The sequence below is a fragment of the Lithobates pipiens genome, unplaced genomic scaffold (genome assembly GCF_037356315.1).
Source record: "Lithobates pipiens isolate NorthernLeopardFrog02 unplaced genomic scaffold, aLitPip1_a1.2 Scaffold_19, whole genome shotgun sequence".
Taxonomy (NCBI): Eukaryota; Metazoa; Chordata; class Amphibia; order Anura; family Ranidae; genus Lithobates; species Lithobates pipiens.
In genome coordinates, this window is record NW_027507764.1 from 145,185,429 (window position 1) to 145,201,414 (window position 15,986).

The window sequence follows — 15,986 nt, forward strand, 5'->3', positions numbered from 1 at the left end:
CCCGGAGCTGTGCAATAAAATATTTTTTCCCTGTGTTGTGTTTTTTTTTGTACTTTATTTCACAGGTGAATGGGTAGGGGTACATTGTACCCCATACTCATTCACATAGGGTGGGGGGCCGGTATCCGGGGGCCCCCTTCTTAAAGGGGGCTTCCGGATTCCGATAAGCCCCCCGCCCGCAGACCCCGACAACCAACGGCCAGGGTTGTCGGGAAGAGGCCCTTGTCCTCATCAACATGGGGACAAGGTGCTTTGGGGTGGGGGGGCCGCGCGGCCCCCCCTTCCCCAAGGCACCCCCCCATGTTGAGGGCACGCGGCCTGGTACGGCTCAGGAGGGGGGGCGCGCTCGCTCGCCCCCCTTTCCTGGCCGGCCGGGTAGCGTGCTCGGACAAGGGTCTGGTGTGGACTTTGGGGGAACCCCCACGCCGATTTTTTTCGGCGTTGGGGTTCCCCTTTAAGCCCATTCCAGGCGGCGGAGCCCGCGACGTCTCCTTCGCGGGCCCCGCCTACCTGTACACGCGCTCGAAATGGGCGGACTTTCCGAGCGGGAACAGTCCGCTCATTTCGAAAGTACAGCGGACAGGCCCACACACGGGCGGACTGTTCGCTCAAACACAGTTTCAGCGGACAGTTTTTCGGAATTTCCGAAAGACTTTGTCCGTCCAACTGTCCGCTGAAACTGTCCGCTGAAAGCCCACACACGAGCGGACTGTCCGCCCAAACACTGTTCAGCGGACAAGGTTGGGCGAACAGTCCGCCCGTGTGTACGCGGCCTAAGACTTACTCTCTCTCTATTTCTCCATTGTTTTATCCACCTCTCTCTTCCATTCCAGAAGGGTGGGGCATGCTTTCTGCTTCCAATATCTAGGTATTAATATTTTGGCCGCATTCAGCAGATGTGGTATAACTCCTTTTTTATAAGATTTAATGGATCCTTCTGTCCCATGAAACAGGTACTGTAGGGGTGTCATTTCTATTGGTTTTGCTGTTGTCCTCCCTATCCATTTAGCAACTCCCTCCCAAAAAATCCTAATTTTTGGGCAGTCCCACCATAAATGAAGGTATGTCCCCTTTTCCCTACATCCTCTCCAGCAATGCCCATCCGCTGTTGGGTATATCTCTGCTATTCTGGCTGGGGTTCGGTACCATCTGGCTATAAACTTATATGACATTTCTTGTATTGCTGCGCTTTTTGATGTCGCATGCGTCATTTCCATACGTTTTTTTATTTGTGTTGGTCTAAATGTGCATCTTAGTTCTTTCTCCCACTCTCTTATAAAATAAGGGGTTGTACTGTTTTGTTCGCTATGGACCAATTTATACATCTGGGATAGTAAATTACTTGGTTTTTCTATTTTCATACACATCTTCTCATATATCGTAAGGGAGCTCAGTGGTCTTACTTGGGGTTCTAATTTATTGAAGAAATCTCTCATTTGATAGTATCTCCATCCCGACATATGTATATCTCCTTGTAATAATATTAATTCTGTCAGCGGGAGTAGACTTCCCAATGGAGCATATCTTAAACACCTTGTATCCCCCCCTGAGCTCCAGGAGCCTAATACTCCCTTTTCTTCCCCCCCGGTGGAAACCATGGATATCCTCCTAGTGGGGCCAGTGGTGATGTACGTGGGGCATATTTTTCGTTTTTGTTCAATCTGTCCCATACTTCTAACGTATTCCGTGTTAGTGGTGATGTCCACTTTGATAGAGCTCTATTTGTGGCCTGTATCCATGGGGCCCCCGCTAAATTTCTGCCTGCCATACTTTCTTCTACCGAAACCCATGCCTTATTTGAGGAGTCATGGCACCAGTTTAGTATTCGTACCATAGACATTGCTTTATAATACATAAAGACATCTGGGAGCCCTATTCCTCCTTCCTTCTTATTTCTACGCAGGATATCATATGCTATTCTAGGGTTTTTATCATTCCATATAAAAGATATAAACATTTTGCGTATTCTTTTAAAAAAGACCTGAGGCACTGCTATAGGTACAGTATTTAAGATATATATTATTCTGGGTAATATATTCATTTTCAAGGTGTTTATCCTTCCAAACCATGTCAAAGAGTAACCCTTCCACCTATTTAGATCTTTAATTATTTCTGTTATTAGTGTCTCATAATTAAGTTCATATAGGGATTTAGCCTCCGCTGTAATATGTACTCCTAGATAGTATAATGATTTTTTTTCCCATTTGAAAGGAAGGTTATTCTTCATTGCCATTGACATCAATGGGGGTACGTGACAGGGTAATATTATGGATTTTTCCATGTTTATTTTAAAGTTGGACACTTTCCCATATCTCTGAACCTCCTCCATTAGTGCCATTATTGATCCCTGTGGTTCTGACAGATAGAATAGTAGGTCATCAGCATATGCTGATACCTTATGCTCCTCAGATCCTATTCTTATCCCTTTTATACCTTTATTTTCTCTCACCCTGCACAGAAATGGTTCCAGAGTCAAGGCAAACAGTATTGGAGACAGGGGACACCCCTGTCTTGTGCCATTTCGTATTTCAAAGCAGCCTGATAAAGTACCGTTTACCTTCACTCTTGCTCTAGGTTTTGCATATAGAGCTATTATCCATCCCATCATTCGATCTCCCATGCCTACTGCTTTCAGCACTTCCTTCATAAATTCCCAGTCCACTCTATCAAATGCCTTTTCGGCGTCCATTGATAGCAGTGTTCTGGGTACTTCTTCTGGGCCATTTTGCATCCAATAGAGTATATTTAAGGCTCGTATGGTGTTATCTTTAGTTTCTCTGCCTTTCATGAAGCCCGTTTGGTCACGATGGACCAATTGTGTTACCTCTTCTTGTATTCTGGTAGCTATAATTTTTGCTATTAATTTGATGTCCGTATTAAGCAATGATATGGGTCTGTAGTTAGCACATTCCTGTGGGTCCTTCCCTGATTTTGGTAAGACTGTTATATATGCTAACAGTGCTTCTGAGGACATTGGGTTAGAGGCAGTTATATTATTAAAATATCTGCATAAGGGTGTTTCTAGAATTTGGGCAAACTTCTTATAGTATAAATTAGTTAACCCGTCGGGTCCTGGGCTTTTCCCCCTCGGTAAATTCTCTATTGCTTTTCTTATTTCCTCTTTAGTTATTGGTTCTTCTAATTTTTCTATTATCCTAGGGGGGAGCATTGGTATTGTAGAGCTGCTAATATAATCTCTCATCTCTTCTATCCTCCCCCTATCTTCCCCCTGCCTCAGAATGGGTTGGATATCATATAGATTCTTATAGAATTGTTGAAATTCCGTGGCTATTATTTTCGTATCCTTTACTTGTTTATTATTCACTCTTATCTCGTGTACATGGGATAGTTCTCTCTTTTTTTTTTTGTTGTCTAGCCAATAATCGGCCGCATTTATTCCCATGTTCATAAAATCTATGTGCTAAGAATCTATATTTATCCCTGACCCTTCTATCCAGACATCTGGAAAGCTCCTCCCTCAAAATCCCCAGCCACCTAGCATCTCCTGGTTCACAAGTGCTCTTATGTTTTTTCTCCAATTCCTTTATTTTTTCCATCTGATCTTCTATCTCTTTTCTTTTCTCCCTTTTAACTCGTGTTCCGTGTGCTATTAATTCGCCTCTAACTACCGCTTTGTGAGCTTCCCATACTATTTGCTCCGATATTTCCTCTGATGTATTTAAGTCAAAATATTCCACCAATTTACGTTGGAGATCCTCTAGTATTTTTTTATCATCCAATAATGATTCGTTTAGTCTCCACGTTCGTTCCCTTTGGCCCGCGTGTGTAAGGAAGATCACCGCCACCACCGGGGCATGATCTGATATCGTTATTGGTTCGATGCTTACTGTTTTTACATTTTCTAAATAGTATTGGTCTACCAGAATCCATCCAGCCTGGAGTAGGCATTATAGCTCTTTGAATAATAACTATAGTTTTTCCTTTCTCCGTTTAATGCCCTCCAGCTATCTACCAAATGTGAAGTTTGAAATAATTTTTTTACATGTTTAAGTGCTCTAAATGATAATGGTGTTTTCCTTGTTGTTGTATCTAATTTAGTGTCCACAATAATATTAAAATCCCCTCCCAAAATCAAAAACCCTTCCCTAAATTTTTCTAGCTCTCTTAATGCTTTTCCCAAAAATTCAACCGTGTGTGTATTTGGGGCGTATATTGATGCAAATGTGTACCCTTGTCCCTGCAGTGTTCCTTTAATGAAAAGGAATCTCCCTTCTGGGTCTATATTCACCTCTATGGATGTCAGGGGGCACGTGTTCCCAAAGGCTATCGATACTCCTCTGGCTCTCGCAATGGGCGATACAGCATGATACCACTTGTTATATGGGAATAACGGTAGCCTTGGTACAGATCCTGACGTAAAATGTGTTTCTTGTAAAAAGGCTATATCCACAGCATGATGATTTAGTTCCTGCCATAAGCGGCCTCTTTTTTGGGGTGAGCATAGTCCCCTTACATTATAAGTCATTATTTTTAATGTTTTAACCATTTCTTTATTCTAGGTATTTATATACCATTCTTGATCTGTTACCCCGTATCTCGTGTTCCCCGCCTCCATGTACACCAAGAAAACCATAACCACAACCTAACACTTTACTTAGTAAAATGTACCAACTATCGGTAGGGTGAGCCCGCTTGGTTGCTCCTCGCTCCTCCCGAGCCCTCCCCCCCTTCTGCATATTGCAGTTTAAACAATCCCTTTCCATGGGACCCACCTAATTGAGAGCAAACACAAAAAAAATAACAAAAAAAAAAAAAACAAGCAAAGAGACCAGCAAAAAAAAAAAAAAAAAAAAAAATAATAAGTAAAAAGACCAACAACAAAACCAAAAAAAATAAAAACACTGCAAAATTAAATAGCGAGTTTGAGAACTGACCCCTCCTCCCCCCCCCTCCCTCCTGGCTTCACTTGTTTCTTTTTCTTCCTGAGTCTCTCTCTTTTTCCCTACTTCGAGCCTCTTATACAAAAATGTACTAGGATCTTTCCTTAGCCTTTTCCTCCCACTTGGGACCAGGGCTCCGGTCGATGGATTAGTGTCTTAATGTTAGCTATTCTCCAATCTTGGAAATCTATAAATGGAAGTTCTAATATTCCCAAGAACTCTTTTAGATCGTCTCTGGTACGGAGTACTGCTGTTTTTCCATTCCTTGATGCTATTAGGCGAAATGGGTACCCCCATCGGTACCTAATGTCTGCTGCCTGTAAGGCTTCCAACAGTGGTTTGACCATTCTACGCTGCATTAATGTTCGGCGAGCTATGTCGGGGAACAGAAGGATGTGAGCACCTTCATATTCAATTGTGGGGATGTCCCGTGCAATCCTAATTATTGTTTCCTTTATTGTATACTTATGTAGTTTGCATATCACATCCCTTGGTTTGTCTTTATTTTGAGTTCCAAAAGAGGTAACACGATGAACCCTGTCTATTTCGGTAAATTCGGGCGCTGCTGTTCCCATAATCTGACAAAATAGCTTTTGCACCACCATTGGCAGGTCGCTACTATGATATTTTTCAGGTAAGCCTCGTATTCGTATGTTCTGTCGTCGATCCCTGTTCTCATATTCATCCATTTGATCTCTATAATTATTCATTGCTTCCTCATGATATTGAATAGTGTCCTGAACCTCCGCTACTGCTTGTGCCATCTCTTCTTGGACATTTTCAATTCCTTCCATTCGATTACCTACTGCCTCCACCTCCTCTCTTAAATCCTCCACTGCTTGCTTACATGATTTCTCTACTGAAGCTATTAGCTGTTGGATATCCGCCTTCGTAGGTAGGGCTTTTATATGCTCTCTAAGGTCCCATTCTATGTTTATACTTTCTGTCCCTACCCCCTCAAGACCTCCTTTATTTTGTTCTGTCCTTATGGGGTTTTCCAGTCTCTCTTTTGCCATTTCTTTCCTAAGTATATCAACGTGAGGTCCCATGGGGTCCTGGCCTTTCCCCCTTCTTTCCATTTGCTCTTCCTCAGGTGGATTACCCCCATTATCTACTATATCTCTAGTTTCCTCATCTTCGCTGGCTGCTGCTGTTTCCTTAGCCTGGAGTCCTTGTGGTTCCTGATCCTGTTCTGTTGGGGTGCCTTCCAATATTGAGAGTCTCTTTTTGTCCCCTCTCACTCCACCATTCCTCCAGTCCTCTTTCATGCCTCCTGGGGTTTGTATTCCTTCTCTCTGCCTCCCCTCCAGATGATTTCCACTTAATCTCCGCTCCTCCCTGCCTGATGTTTGTAGTCCACGGCCGTACCCCATGGGTTCACTATGGTTCGATGCTGCAGCACCTCGTCCCACCTTCGTGTGCCCACCTGCCAACTCCAGGCTCCCCCATCTCCCTTCTTGGTTCCGGGTTGCCCATCGATCTCCCTTTTGCGGCGTCAAGTATGCACGCAGCGCATTTGCCGAATTCCTACTTCCTCCTGCTGCTGGTTGTAATGCTGCACGTCTGCGTGTTGTCATCCCTGCTACTTATTCTCCGCCGCTTTCTTTATTCTTTAGAGTAATTATCTCTTAATTTCTTTATGTTAAGGCTCTTTCTTTTTTGCTACGCCAGGCTGTATATCCGTGCTTCTATCGGGTCCTAGGGAACCCGGGTATGCGGGGGGGGGGGGGGTGCACTGTATGTCATTTACATCTTTACCTTATTAAAAGTTTGTTTAAAAATATTTTTTGTAAACCTTACCTGCCTGTAAGATATCCCACAGCAGAGGCAGCATAGCATGCCTAAAGATACAAAATATGAAAATAAATACTTTTAGATGCAAGCTTAATAAGACAACTTTAAAATACTGCGGATCGGGTTATGAAAATCACTACAGACCATAAGCCACTGTTACATTGGTATACAGTACTGCAACGACATATCTGACCTACAGTAAGCTTTAGAGGCTGTAACAAGATAGATACATATATGACGGGATCATCTGAAAATTATTTATCAACTAACTAATCAATCTAACAAACAAAAGTGACTTGGTGCCCAATAGAGCTGCATGATTCTGGCCAAAATGAGAATCACAATTTTTTTTTTCTTGGAATAAAAAGATCACGATTTTCTCATGATTCTCGCAACGTAAAATCTTTCACATTATACAAAAAAATAATATGGGCTAACTGGTTAGTTTTTTTCCCCAAAAAAATTCCATTTGAAAGACCGCTGCGCAAATATATGCAACATAAAATATTGCAACAACCACCATTTTATTCTCTAGGGTGTTTATATATATTTATATTATATTATATTATATATGTTTGGGTGTTCAAAGTAATTTTCTAGCAAAAAAAAAAATGATTTTAACGAAACCAACAAATGGCAGAAAAAGGTTTAGTGTTTAAATGGTTCGACTTTTTTCACTTGCACACAAAGTCTATTCCATTGACAAATTGTTACAATGTTTATACTCAAGTTCAACTGATAAAGAATGTTTTGATTCTTGGCAGACTGCCCAGTTTTTCTCTTCTGTTCTTTTAATTGCTGTGGCTTCAGAAGAGCAGAGAGAATTCTTTGCTAAAAAGAATTATGAAACACTTTAGTCAAGATCACCATAACGATTCTTGGCAATTAATTGTGCAGCTCTAGTGCCCAAGTAACAAAAAAAATAAAAAATAAAACTGCCATGCTGGTGGACTATGAAAATGTTCTAAAAAGATTGGAACCCTTAAATAACCAAATAACCCACTATCCAATTTTATAAATAATAATAGTTTTTTTTTTTTTTCAATGTCACTAATGTATCACATATAGGACCGATCCAACTGATGCAGCCATAATGTGACTTTGGGTAGGAATATTCCTGACCTGTAACTGTTCTCTTGGTCAACATCATTGTCTCCTTTTGTCTTTGTAATGTGTAAAACTTAAAGAAGAACGCTACTTTTGTTAACACACCACAACACCCCCCCCCCCCCCCCCCCCCGGGTGATCATGTACATTGCAAGGATTCTTAAACTGTGTTGCAGATTCCTATCTTTTGTTATTCTGAAGAATGTTTGTCTGTGTCCATGTGCCAAAGTAATGTGCATGGGGCTGATTTCAGAACCACTTGCAGGGCTCTAATAAGGGATGCAGACCTTGTAATTTTCCTTGAGACATGATTTCTCTTTGGGAGTATATTACCAAAAATAAAATTTTTGTTGCAGGGAATGCCTAGAATCAGACTTGTATCCTAGTGCATACTTCAAGGAAAATCTGTAAGGGAATCACTAAAGCAGGAAATTACATTTTTGGGGTCGTTCTGTACAACTTAAAGTGGTTGTAAACCCTTACAAACCACTTTGACCTACAGGTAAGCCTAGATTAAGGCTTACCTGTAGGTCCAAGAAATATCTCCTAAACCTACACAGTTTAGGAGATATTTGGCAAAAGACAGGCACCGCTGTCTACCTGCGCATGCGCTGTAGAGCTGCAGAGCACGCCGCAGTTAACGGCGATATGCCGCGAGTGGCGGCTCCCGTGCGAATGCGCGGGAGTGACGTCATCGCGGCTCCGGCGAATGACAGCGCCGGAGCAGCGAGACCCACCAAGAAGATGGAGGCTCTGGACTACAGGGGACAGCGGCGACTTTGCTGGCTCCTGTGTCAGGTAAGTGACACATAATGGACTACTATGCGATGCATAGTAGTCCATTATGCTTTACCTTTGCAGGGAATCAAAGAGGAAGTCAGCAGCTACAAAAGGATTGAAAAGGAAAGGCAACATTCAATTACAATATATGACTTGTGTTGCAATTGTTTATGTATATAGACACACACACACACACACACACACACACACACACACAGTCTCACAAAAGTGAGTATACCTCTCACATTTTCATCACATGAAGCTATAATAACATATTTACAACACTGAAGAAATTACATTTTGCTACAATGTAAAGTAGTGAGTGTACAGCTTGTATAGCAGTGTAAATTTGCTGTTCCCTCAAAATAACTTAACACACAGCCAATAATGTCTAAACTGCTGGCAACAAAGTGAAAATGTCCAAATGGGTCCAAAATTGTCAATATTTTGTGTGGCCACTATTATTTTCCAGCACTGCCGTAACCCTCTTGGGCATGGAGTTCACCAGAGCTTCACAGGTTGCCACTGAAGTCCTCTTCCACTCCTCCATGACGACATCACTGAGCTGGTGGATGTTAGAGACCTTGCGCTCCTCCACCTTCCATTTGAGGATGCCCCACAGATGCTCAATAGGGTTTAGGTTTGGAGAGATGCTTGGTCAGTCCATCACCTTTACACTAAGCTTCTTTAGCAAAGCAGTGGTCATCTTGGAGGTGTGTTTAGGGTCGTTATCAGTTGGAATACTGCCCTGCGGCCCAGTCTCCGAAGGGAGGGGATCATGCTCTGCTTCAGTATGTCATAGTACATTGGCATTCATGGTTTCCTCAATGAACTGTAGCTCCCCAGTGCTGGCAGCACTCATGCAGCCCCGGACCATGACACTCCCACCACCATGCTTGACCATAGCCAAGACACACTTGTCTTTGTACTCCTCACCTGGTTGCCGCCACACACGCTTGAAACCATCTGAACAAAATAAGTTCCAGTCCTTAGTCTGCTTGTCTTCAGAAAACTGTTTGCCGGATTTCTTGTGCATCATCTTTAGAAGAGGCTTTCTTCTGATGCGACAGCCATGAAGACCAATTTGATGCAGTGTGCGGCATATGGTCTAAGCACTGACAGGCTGACCCCCCCACCCCTTCAACCTCTGCAGCAATGCTCGCAGCACTCATACGTCCATTTCCCAAAGATATGACTCTGAGCACATGCACTCAACTTCTTTGGTCAATCATGGCGAGGCCTGTTGTGAGTGGAACCTGTCCTATTAAACCGCTGTATGGTCTTGACCACCATGCTGCAGCTCAGTTTCAGGGTCTTGCCAATCATCTTATAGACTAGGCCATCTTTATGTAGAGCAACAATTATTTTTTTTCAGATCCTCAGAGTTCTTTGTCATGGGGTCCAATGTTGAACTTCCTGTGACCAGTATGAGAGAGTGAGAGCGATAACACCAAAATTTAACACACCTGCTCCCCAATTGCACCTGAGACCTTGTAACACTAATGATTCACATGACACTGGGGAGGGAAAATGGCCAACTGGGCCCAATTTGGATGGTTTCACTTAGGGGTGTACTCACTTTTGTTGCCAGTGGTTTAGACAGTAATGGCTGTGTGTCTAATTACTCTGAGGGGACAGCAAATTTATAAATGTTATACAAGCTGTACACTCACTACTTTACATTGTAGCAAAGGGTCATTTCTTCAGTGTTGTCACATGAAAAGATAGAATAAAATATTTACAAAAATGTGAGGGTGTACTCAATTTTGTGAGATACTGTAAATATATATAATTTTTATTTTGTTTTTTTCTTCTCCGCAAAAGTGGAGTTACTCTTTAAAAATGTAGTAAAAAACAAAAATACACACACACACACACACACACACACACACACACACACACACCTGAAAAACACATCAGAGGGCATGCTTGAAGCTGGCAAGGGTCTGCACGGAGACCATCACTCACGTGGCTGCACTTGAAAAAATGGTTGAAAAACACTTTTCATTAGCACTGTAATAAAAGGTGGGTGGTAAGTAACACATATATTAATAAGGTTCTTTGTCATCCACCGTGGGCGTCTGCATATTGGAGCAATCATGTGTATTGCAAACTGTGAAATTCTGTTTCTGCAATGTGTTCCATTACAGGACTTCCATTATCACTGCCTGTGTGAGGTTCTTTGATCTTTAGGCCCACAAACGACCCTCACCTGTCAAATACAATGTGCCTGGCCAATCATGCCAATTCAACACTTATGCAGAAATTACTGCGATTGTGCTTATGTATGCTTGTAGCATGTAAGCTACTTTCAGCAATAGCATCCCCGTATTTTTCTTATTACAGGTTTTCCCTTAAAAGAATTGTGGCCATTAAAGTTCACCTGTTAATAGGGAATTAAAGGGCTTTTGTTGCAGAACCACCATTTCTGCTGCCTTAAAGTGGTTGTAAACCCTTACAACACACTTTTACCTTCAGGTAAGCCTAGATTAAGGCTTAACTGTAGGTCCAAGAAATATCTCCTAAACCTACACAGTTTAGGAGATATTTGCCGAAAGACAGGCACCGCTGTCTATGGCGCATGCGCCGTAAACAGCGGCGCGCCGCGGTCAACGGCGATATGCCGCGAGTGGCGGCTCCCGTGCGCATGCGCGGGAGTGACGTCATCGCGGCTTCACCAAATGACAGCGACGGAGCAGCAAGACCCACCGAGAAGATGGATGCGCCGGACTACAGGGGACAGCGGTGACTTCGCTGGCTCCTGTGTCAGGTAAGTGACACATAATGGACTACTATGCAATGCATAGTAGTCCATTATGCTTTACCTTTGCAGGGAATGAAAGAGGAAGTAAACTCATCAGGGTTTACTTCCTCTTTAACACTTCTTAAGCCCCGTACACACGATCAGATTGTCTGCTGAGTTTTTCCTTCAGATTTACCAAAACCATATAATATGAGGTCAAACCTTAGGAGTTTCAATGTGTATGCAATCAGGCAGGCCCTTCTACTACATGGTTTTGGTAAATCTGAAGGAAAAACTCAGCAGACAGACAATCTGATAGTGTGTACGGGGCTTTAGTTACACACTACAGAATAAAGCTGGCCATACACTTTTTGAACAAAAGTTTGTAACATTTGATGACTTGACAAAACGTAGTGCTTAAACATTTCTTTGCTTTTAACATTTGATTTCTGGATGAATGGACATTCCCGGATAAAAACCACATTAGAAATTTGAGAGCAAAAAAAATAATAAATCAAATAAAATTGTTCGGCATCCTGTTCTTTCTTCTCACTACGGTTGAACCCCACTACTGATTAGAAAATTTAATGAATGCTCCTAAAGTGGTTGTAAAGGCTTCAGTTTTTTATTTTTATTTTTTACTTACTAATACATCCTCTGCATCCAAGTGAAAAAAAAAAAAAACAAACACACACACACACACACCTTTGCAAGATTTCCTAATTAGGAATGAGCTCAGACATGTTTGGATTCTAGTCCGAACCCACCAGAGTGAGCCTGCCAGGAATCTGGCACTTAGGCCTTATTCCCACCTATGCATTTTTAGTGCTTTTTGCAGATTTGCAGTACAGTCTAACATTGTTTCCTATGGAACACATTCTGTAGTGCAAATATGCAAAATGCAAAAAGCATAGATGTGAATCCAGCCTTATACTGGGTCAATCATGTTCAGGCAGCATATTCCCCGCCCTGCAGCTGCACATACAGTGCCTTGAAAACGTATTCATACCCCTTGAAATTTTCCACATTTTATCATGTTACAACCAAAAATGTGAATGTATTTTTATTAGGATAGGCCAACACAATGTGGCACATAATTGTGAAGTGGAAGGAAAATGATAAATGGTTTTCAATTTTTTTTACAAATATATATGTGAAAAGTGTAGCGGGCATTTGTGTTCAGCCCCCCCCCCCCCCCAAGTCAATATTTTGTAGAACCACCTTTCGCTGCACTTACAGCTGAAAGTCTTTTGGGTATGTTTCTACCATCTGCACATCTAGAGTGAAATTTTTGCCCATTCTTCCTTTCAAAATAGCTTAAGCTCGGATGGAGTCTTTTAAGTTTTGCCACAGATTCTCAATTCGATTTAGGTCTGGACTTTGACTGGGCCATTCTAACACATGAATATGCTTTGATCTTAATCATTCCATTGTAGCTCTGGCTGTATGTTTTTAGTCAGTGTCCTGCTGGAAGGTGAACCTTCGCCCCAGTCTCAAGTCTTTTGCAGGCTTTCTTCCAAGATTCCCCTGTATTTGGCTCTATCCATCTTCCCATCAACTCTGACCAGCTTCCCTATCTCTGTTGAAGAAAAGCATCCCCACAACATGATGCTGCCACCACCATGTTTCACGGAGGGGATGGTGTATTCAGTGTGATGTGCAGTGTTAATTTTCCGCCAAACATAGAGTTTTGCTTTTAGGCCAAAAAGTAAAATTTTGTTCTCATCTAGGGGTATCAGAGTAAAGGGGGCTGAATACAAATGCATGCCACACTTTTCAGATGATTTTTTTTTTTTTTAAACCATTATCATTTTCCTTTGTGTTGGTCTATCACATAAAATCCCAATAAAATACATTTCCATTTTTGGTTGTAACATGACAAAATGTGGAAAATTTCAAGAGGTAGGAATACTTTTTCAAGGCACTGTATAGTGACTGTTTAGTGTACAAGTGGCATTTATACATGGGGCTGTGTGTGGGGAATACCTTGGACACCTACGATCGGCTCAGTACAATGACCGATTCCTGGTGGGTTCAGGTTAGACAATAGAAAGCACTAGGTGGATGACAGGGAGAGGAAATTAGAGGTGAAGAGACACTATTTGGGCAGAAAACGCTCAAATCAGGTGTTTCTGTTGAAGTCTACGGGGCCAAAAACACTTGTGATCTGCCAAAAAGAAGTTCATGTACTTTGAGTGACAGGTGTTTTGCTTCAGGCAATAGAACACTCATATGTGAACAGGGGCCATTGAAATGAATGGGATTTAGCTTGTTGAGCATTTTTAGAGTGACAAGCTTCAAGTCGAAAACTGCTTTGGTGTGAACGGGGCCTTAGGCTGGATTCACACCTATGCATTTTTAGTGCTTTTTGCATTTTACAGATTTGCCCTAGAGTCCACTTAACATTGATTCCTATGGAACACGATTTTTTGTACAAATCTGCTAAATGCAAAAAGCACAAAAAAATTCATAGGTGTGAATCCAGCCCTAGGGCCAACCAAATCCTAGTCTAAAATCAAATATATTTAATCACCTTTGCAATTTGTCATGCATTTTGAGAGTTCAAAATTTGCAACCCATTGCCAGCAATGGAACCATTTAAATCTTTGCCACTCAAGATGCAGTGACTTTGAAAAAAGTTTCTGCGCTACTTTTTTTTTTAAATCGCACGGAAATAACATGATTTCAATGGCCCAATAGGCTTAAGGTCTTTAGCCTAACCACAACTGTTGGTTGAGGCAGAGCAGTAGATTGCTTTTGACTTGACCACATGACCCACCGTCAAGGCAAACGTCAGCAGAAAGAACCTGGAGTTGATGACAATGATGGGGCAGTGGGGGAAAACAGATTTGATTAAACCACGAGGGGGAATTTACTAAAACTGGAGTAGATAGAATCTGGAGCAGCTGTGCATTGTAACCAATAAGTTTCTATCTTCAGCTTGTTCAGTTAAAGCAGAGTTCCACCCATTTAAAAGTCAGCAGCTACAAAAAGTAATAATCAGACACTCACCTGTCCAATGGTCCAGCGATGTGGGTGCATGAAGCCCCGCTCCTCTCCCTCTCCTCACCGTGGCGGCAGCACTTAAACTGTGGGCGCCCGGCTGTGGCTTCACATGCGCACTGCGCATGTGCAAGCCACGCTGTGAATGGCTGGGCAATCTTCTGGGACCTGTGACGTGTCCCAAAAGATTGCAGGGAGGGAGGGGGGAGAGGTGATCCTCCTTCTGGTGCCCCGACGCCAGGGGAGGAAGTGAGAGCTAGGTGCCTGTAAAGACACCCCCCCCCCCCCAAACAAATTACATGCCAAATGTGGTATGTCAGGGGGTCACCAACACTTAAAGCGGAAGTTCCATTTTTGGTTGGAACTCCGCTTTAAGAATAAAAGATAAAAACCCATTGGTTGCCATGCACCCCTGCTCCAGATTCCGTTTTATCTAGTCTCTGTAAATGTGCCCCCAGGTGTCTGGTGTCTGTGTGGAGCTACCCCTAAAGCAAACATTTCTGTTCATCCAGCAAGATCAGTAGATGATGAATTCTGACTGGTGTTGGAACAGTACATGTATATGTATTTTATTCTTTAACCACTAAAGGGGCTGTAAACCCTCGTGTATGCATTAAGGTGAAAAAAAACTGACAGTGACCGGTCCCCTAGCCCCCGTTTTACTCACCTGACCCCCTTCGATCCCTCGGCGGAGACGTGCTATACCTCTCTGCCCGGGCTTCTCGGTTCTGGATTGGATAGATTGATAGCAGCACAGCCATTGGCTCCCGCTGTTGTCAATCAAATCAAATTACGCTGGTGCTGGGGGCAGTGCCGAGTCCTAAATTCTGCATCTATGAACATAAATGCTGGACTCAGGAGTGTGCCCGCAAGGTAACCCCCCAGGAGAGCTCTTCTCCTAGGGGGTTATACGATTATATGATGCGAGGAGGAGCTGATGTCCCCCGGCGGGGGCTCCCAGAAGAGGATAACCAGGGCGACTCTGAAAAACAAACTGCACCGTGAGGCGAGTATGACATGCTTGTTATTGGAAAAAAAAAAAAAAACACCAAAGCTTTACAATCAGTTCTAAACACAGTTTCAGACTGTGTTTACAAGTTAAAATCATTTTTTTTTTGCTAGAAAATTACTTAGAACCCATAAACATTATATATCTATTTTTAGAACACCTTAGAGAATAAAAAGGCGGTCGTTGCAATACTTTATGTCACACCGTATTTGCGCAGCGGTCTTCCAAAGGGGACAAACTTTTACCCTTAAAAATCTCCATAGGTGATGTTTACATTTTTTTTTTTTACAGGTTAGAGGTTTAGAGTTGCTAGAATTATTGCTCTCATTCTAACGATCGTGGCTATACCTCACATGTGGTTTGAACAGAGTATTCATATGCGGGCGCAACTTACATATGTGTTAGCTTCTGCTCACGAGCTCGGTGGGACGGGCGCTTTAAATTTCTATTTCTATTTTACTTTTTATTTTTTTTACACTCTCATTTAAAAAAAAAAAAAAAAAAAAAAAAACACGTGCTCACTTTTATTCCTATTACAAGGAATGTAAGCATACCGTATAAATAGAAAAAAAGCATGACAGGACCTCTTAAATATGAGATCTGGGGTCAAAAAGACCTCAGATCTCATATTTACACTAAAATGCAATAA

General features: G+C 42.3%; 1 protein-coding gene across 1 annotated transcript in view; it reads right to left on the minus strand.

The window, feature by feature from the left end:
- HACL1 (2-hydroxyacyl-CoA lyase 1) overlaps positions 1-15,986 on the minus strand; it is a 74,309-nt gene that overhangs the window by 51,103 nt on the left and 7,220 nt on the right. Inside the window, exon 3 of the mRNA XM_077491370.1 lies at positions 6,702-6,742. Within this exon, the coding sequence (XP_077347496.1) occupies positions 6,702-6,742 (41 nt within the window). The remainder of the gene's footprint in view (positions 1-6,701; positions 6,743-15,986) is intronic.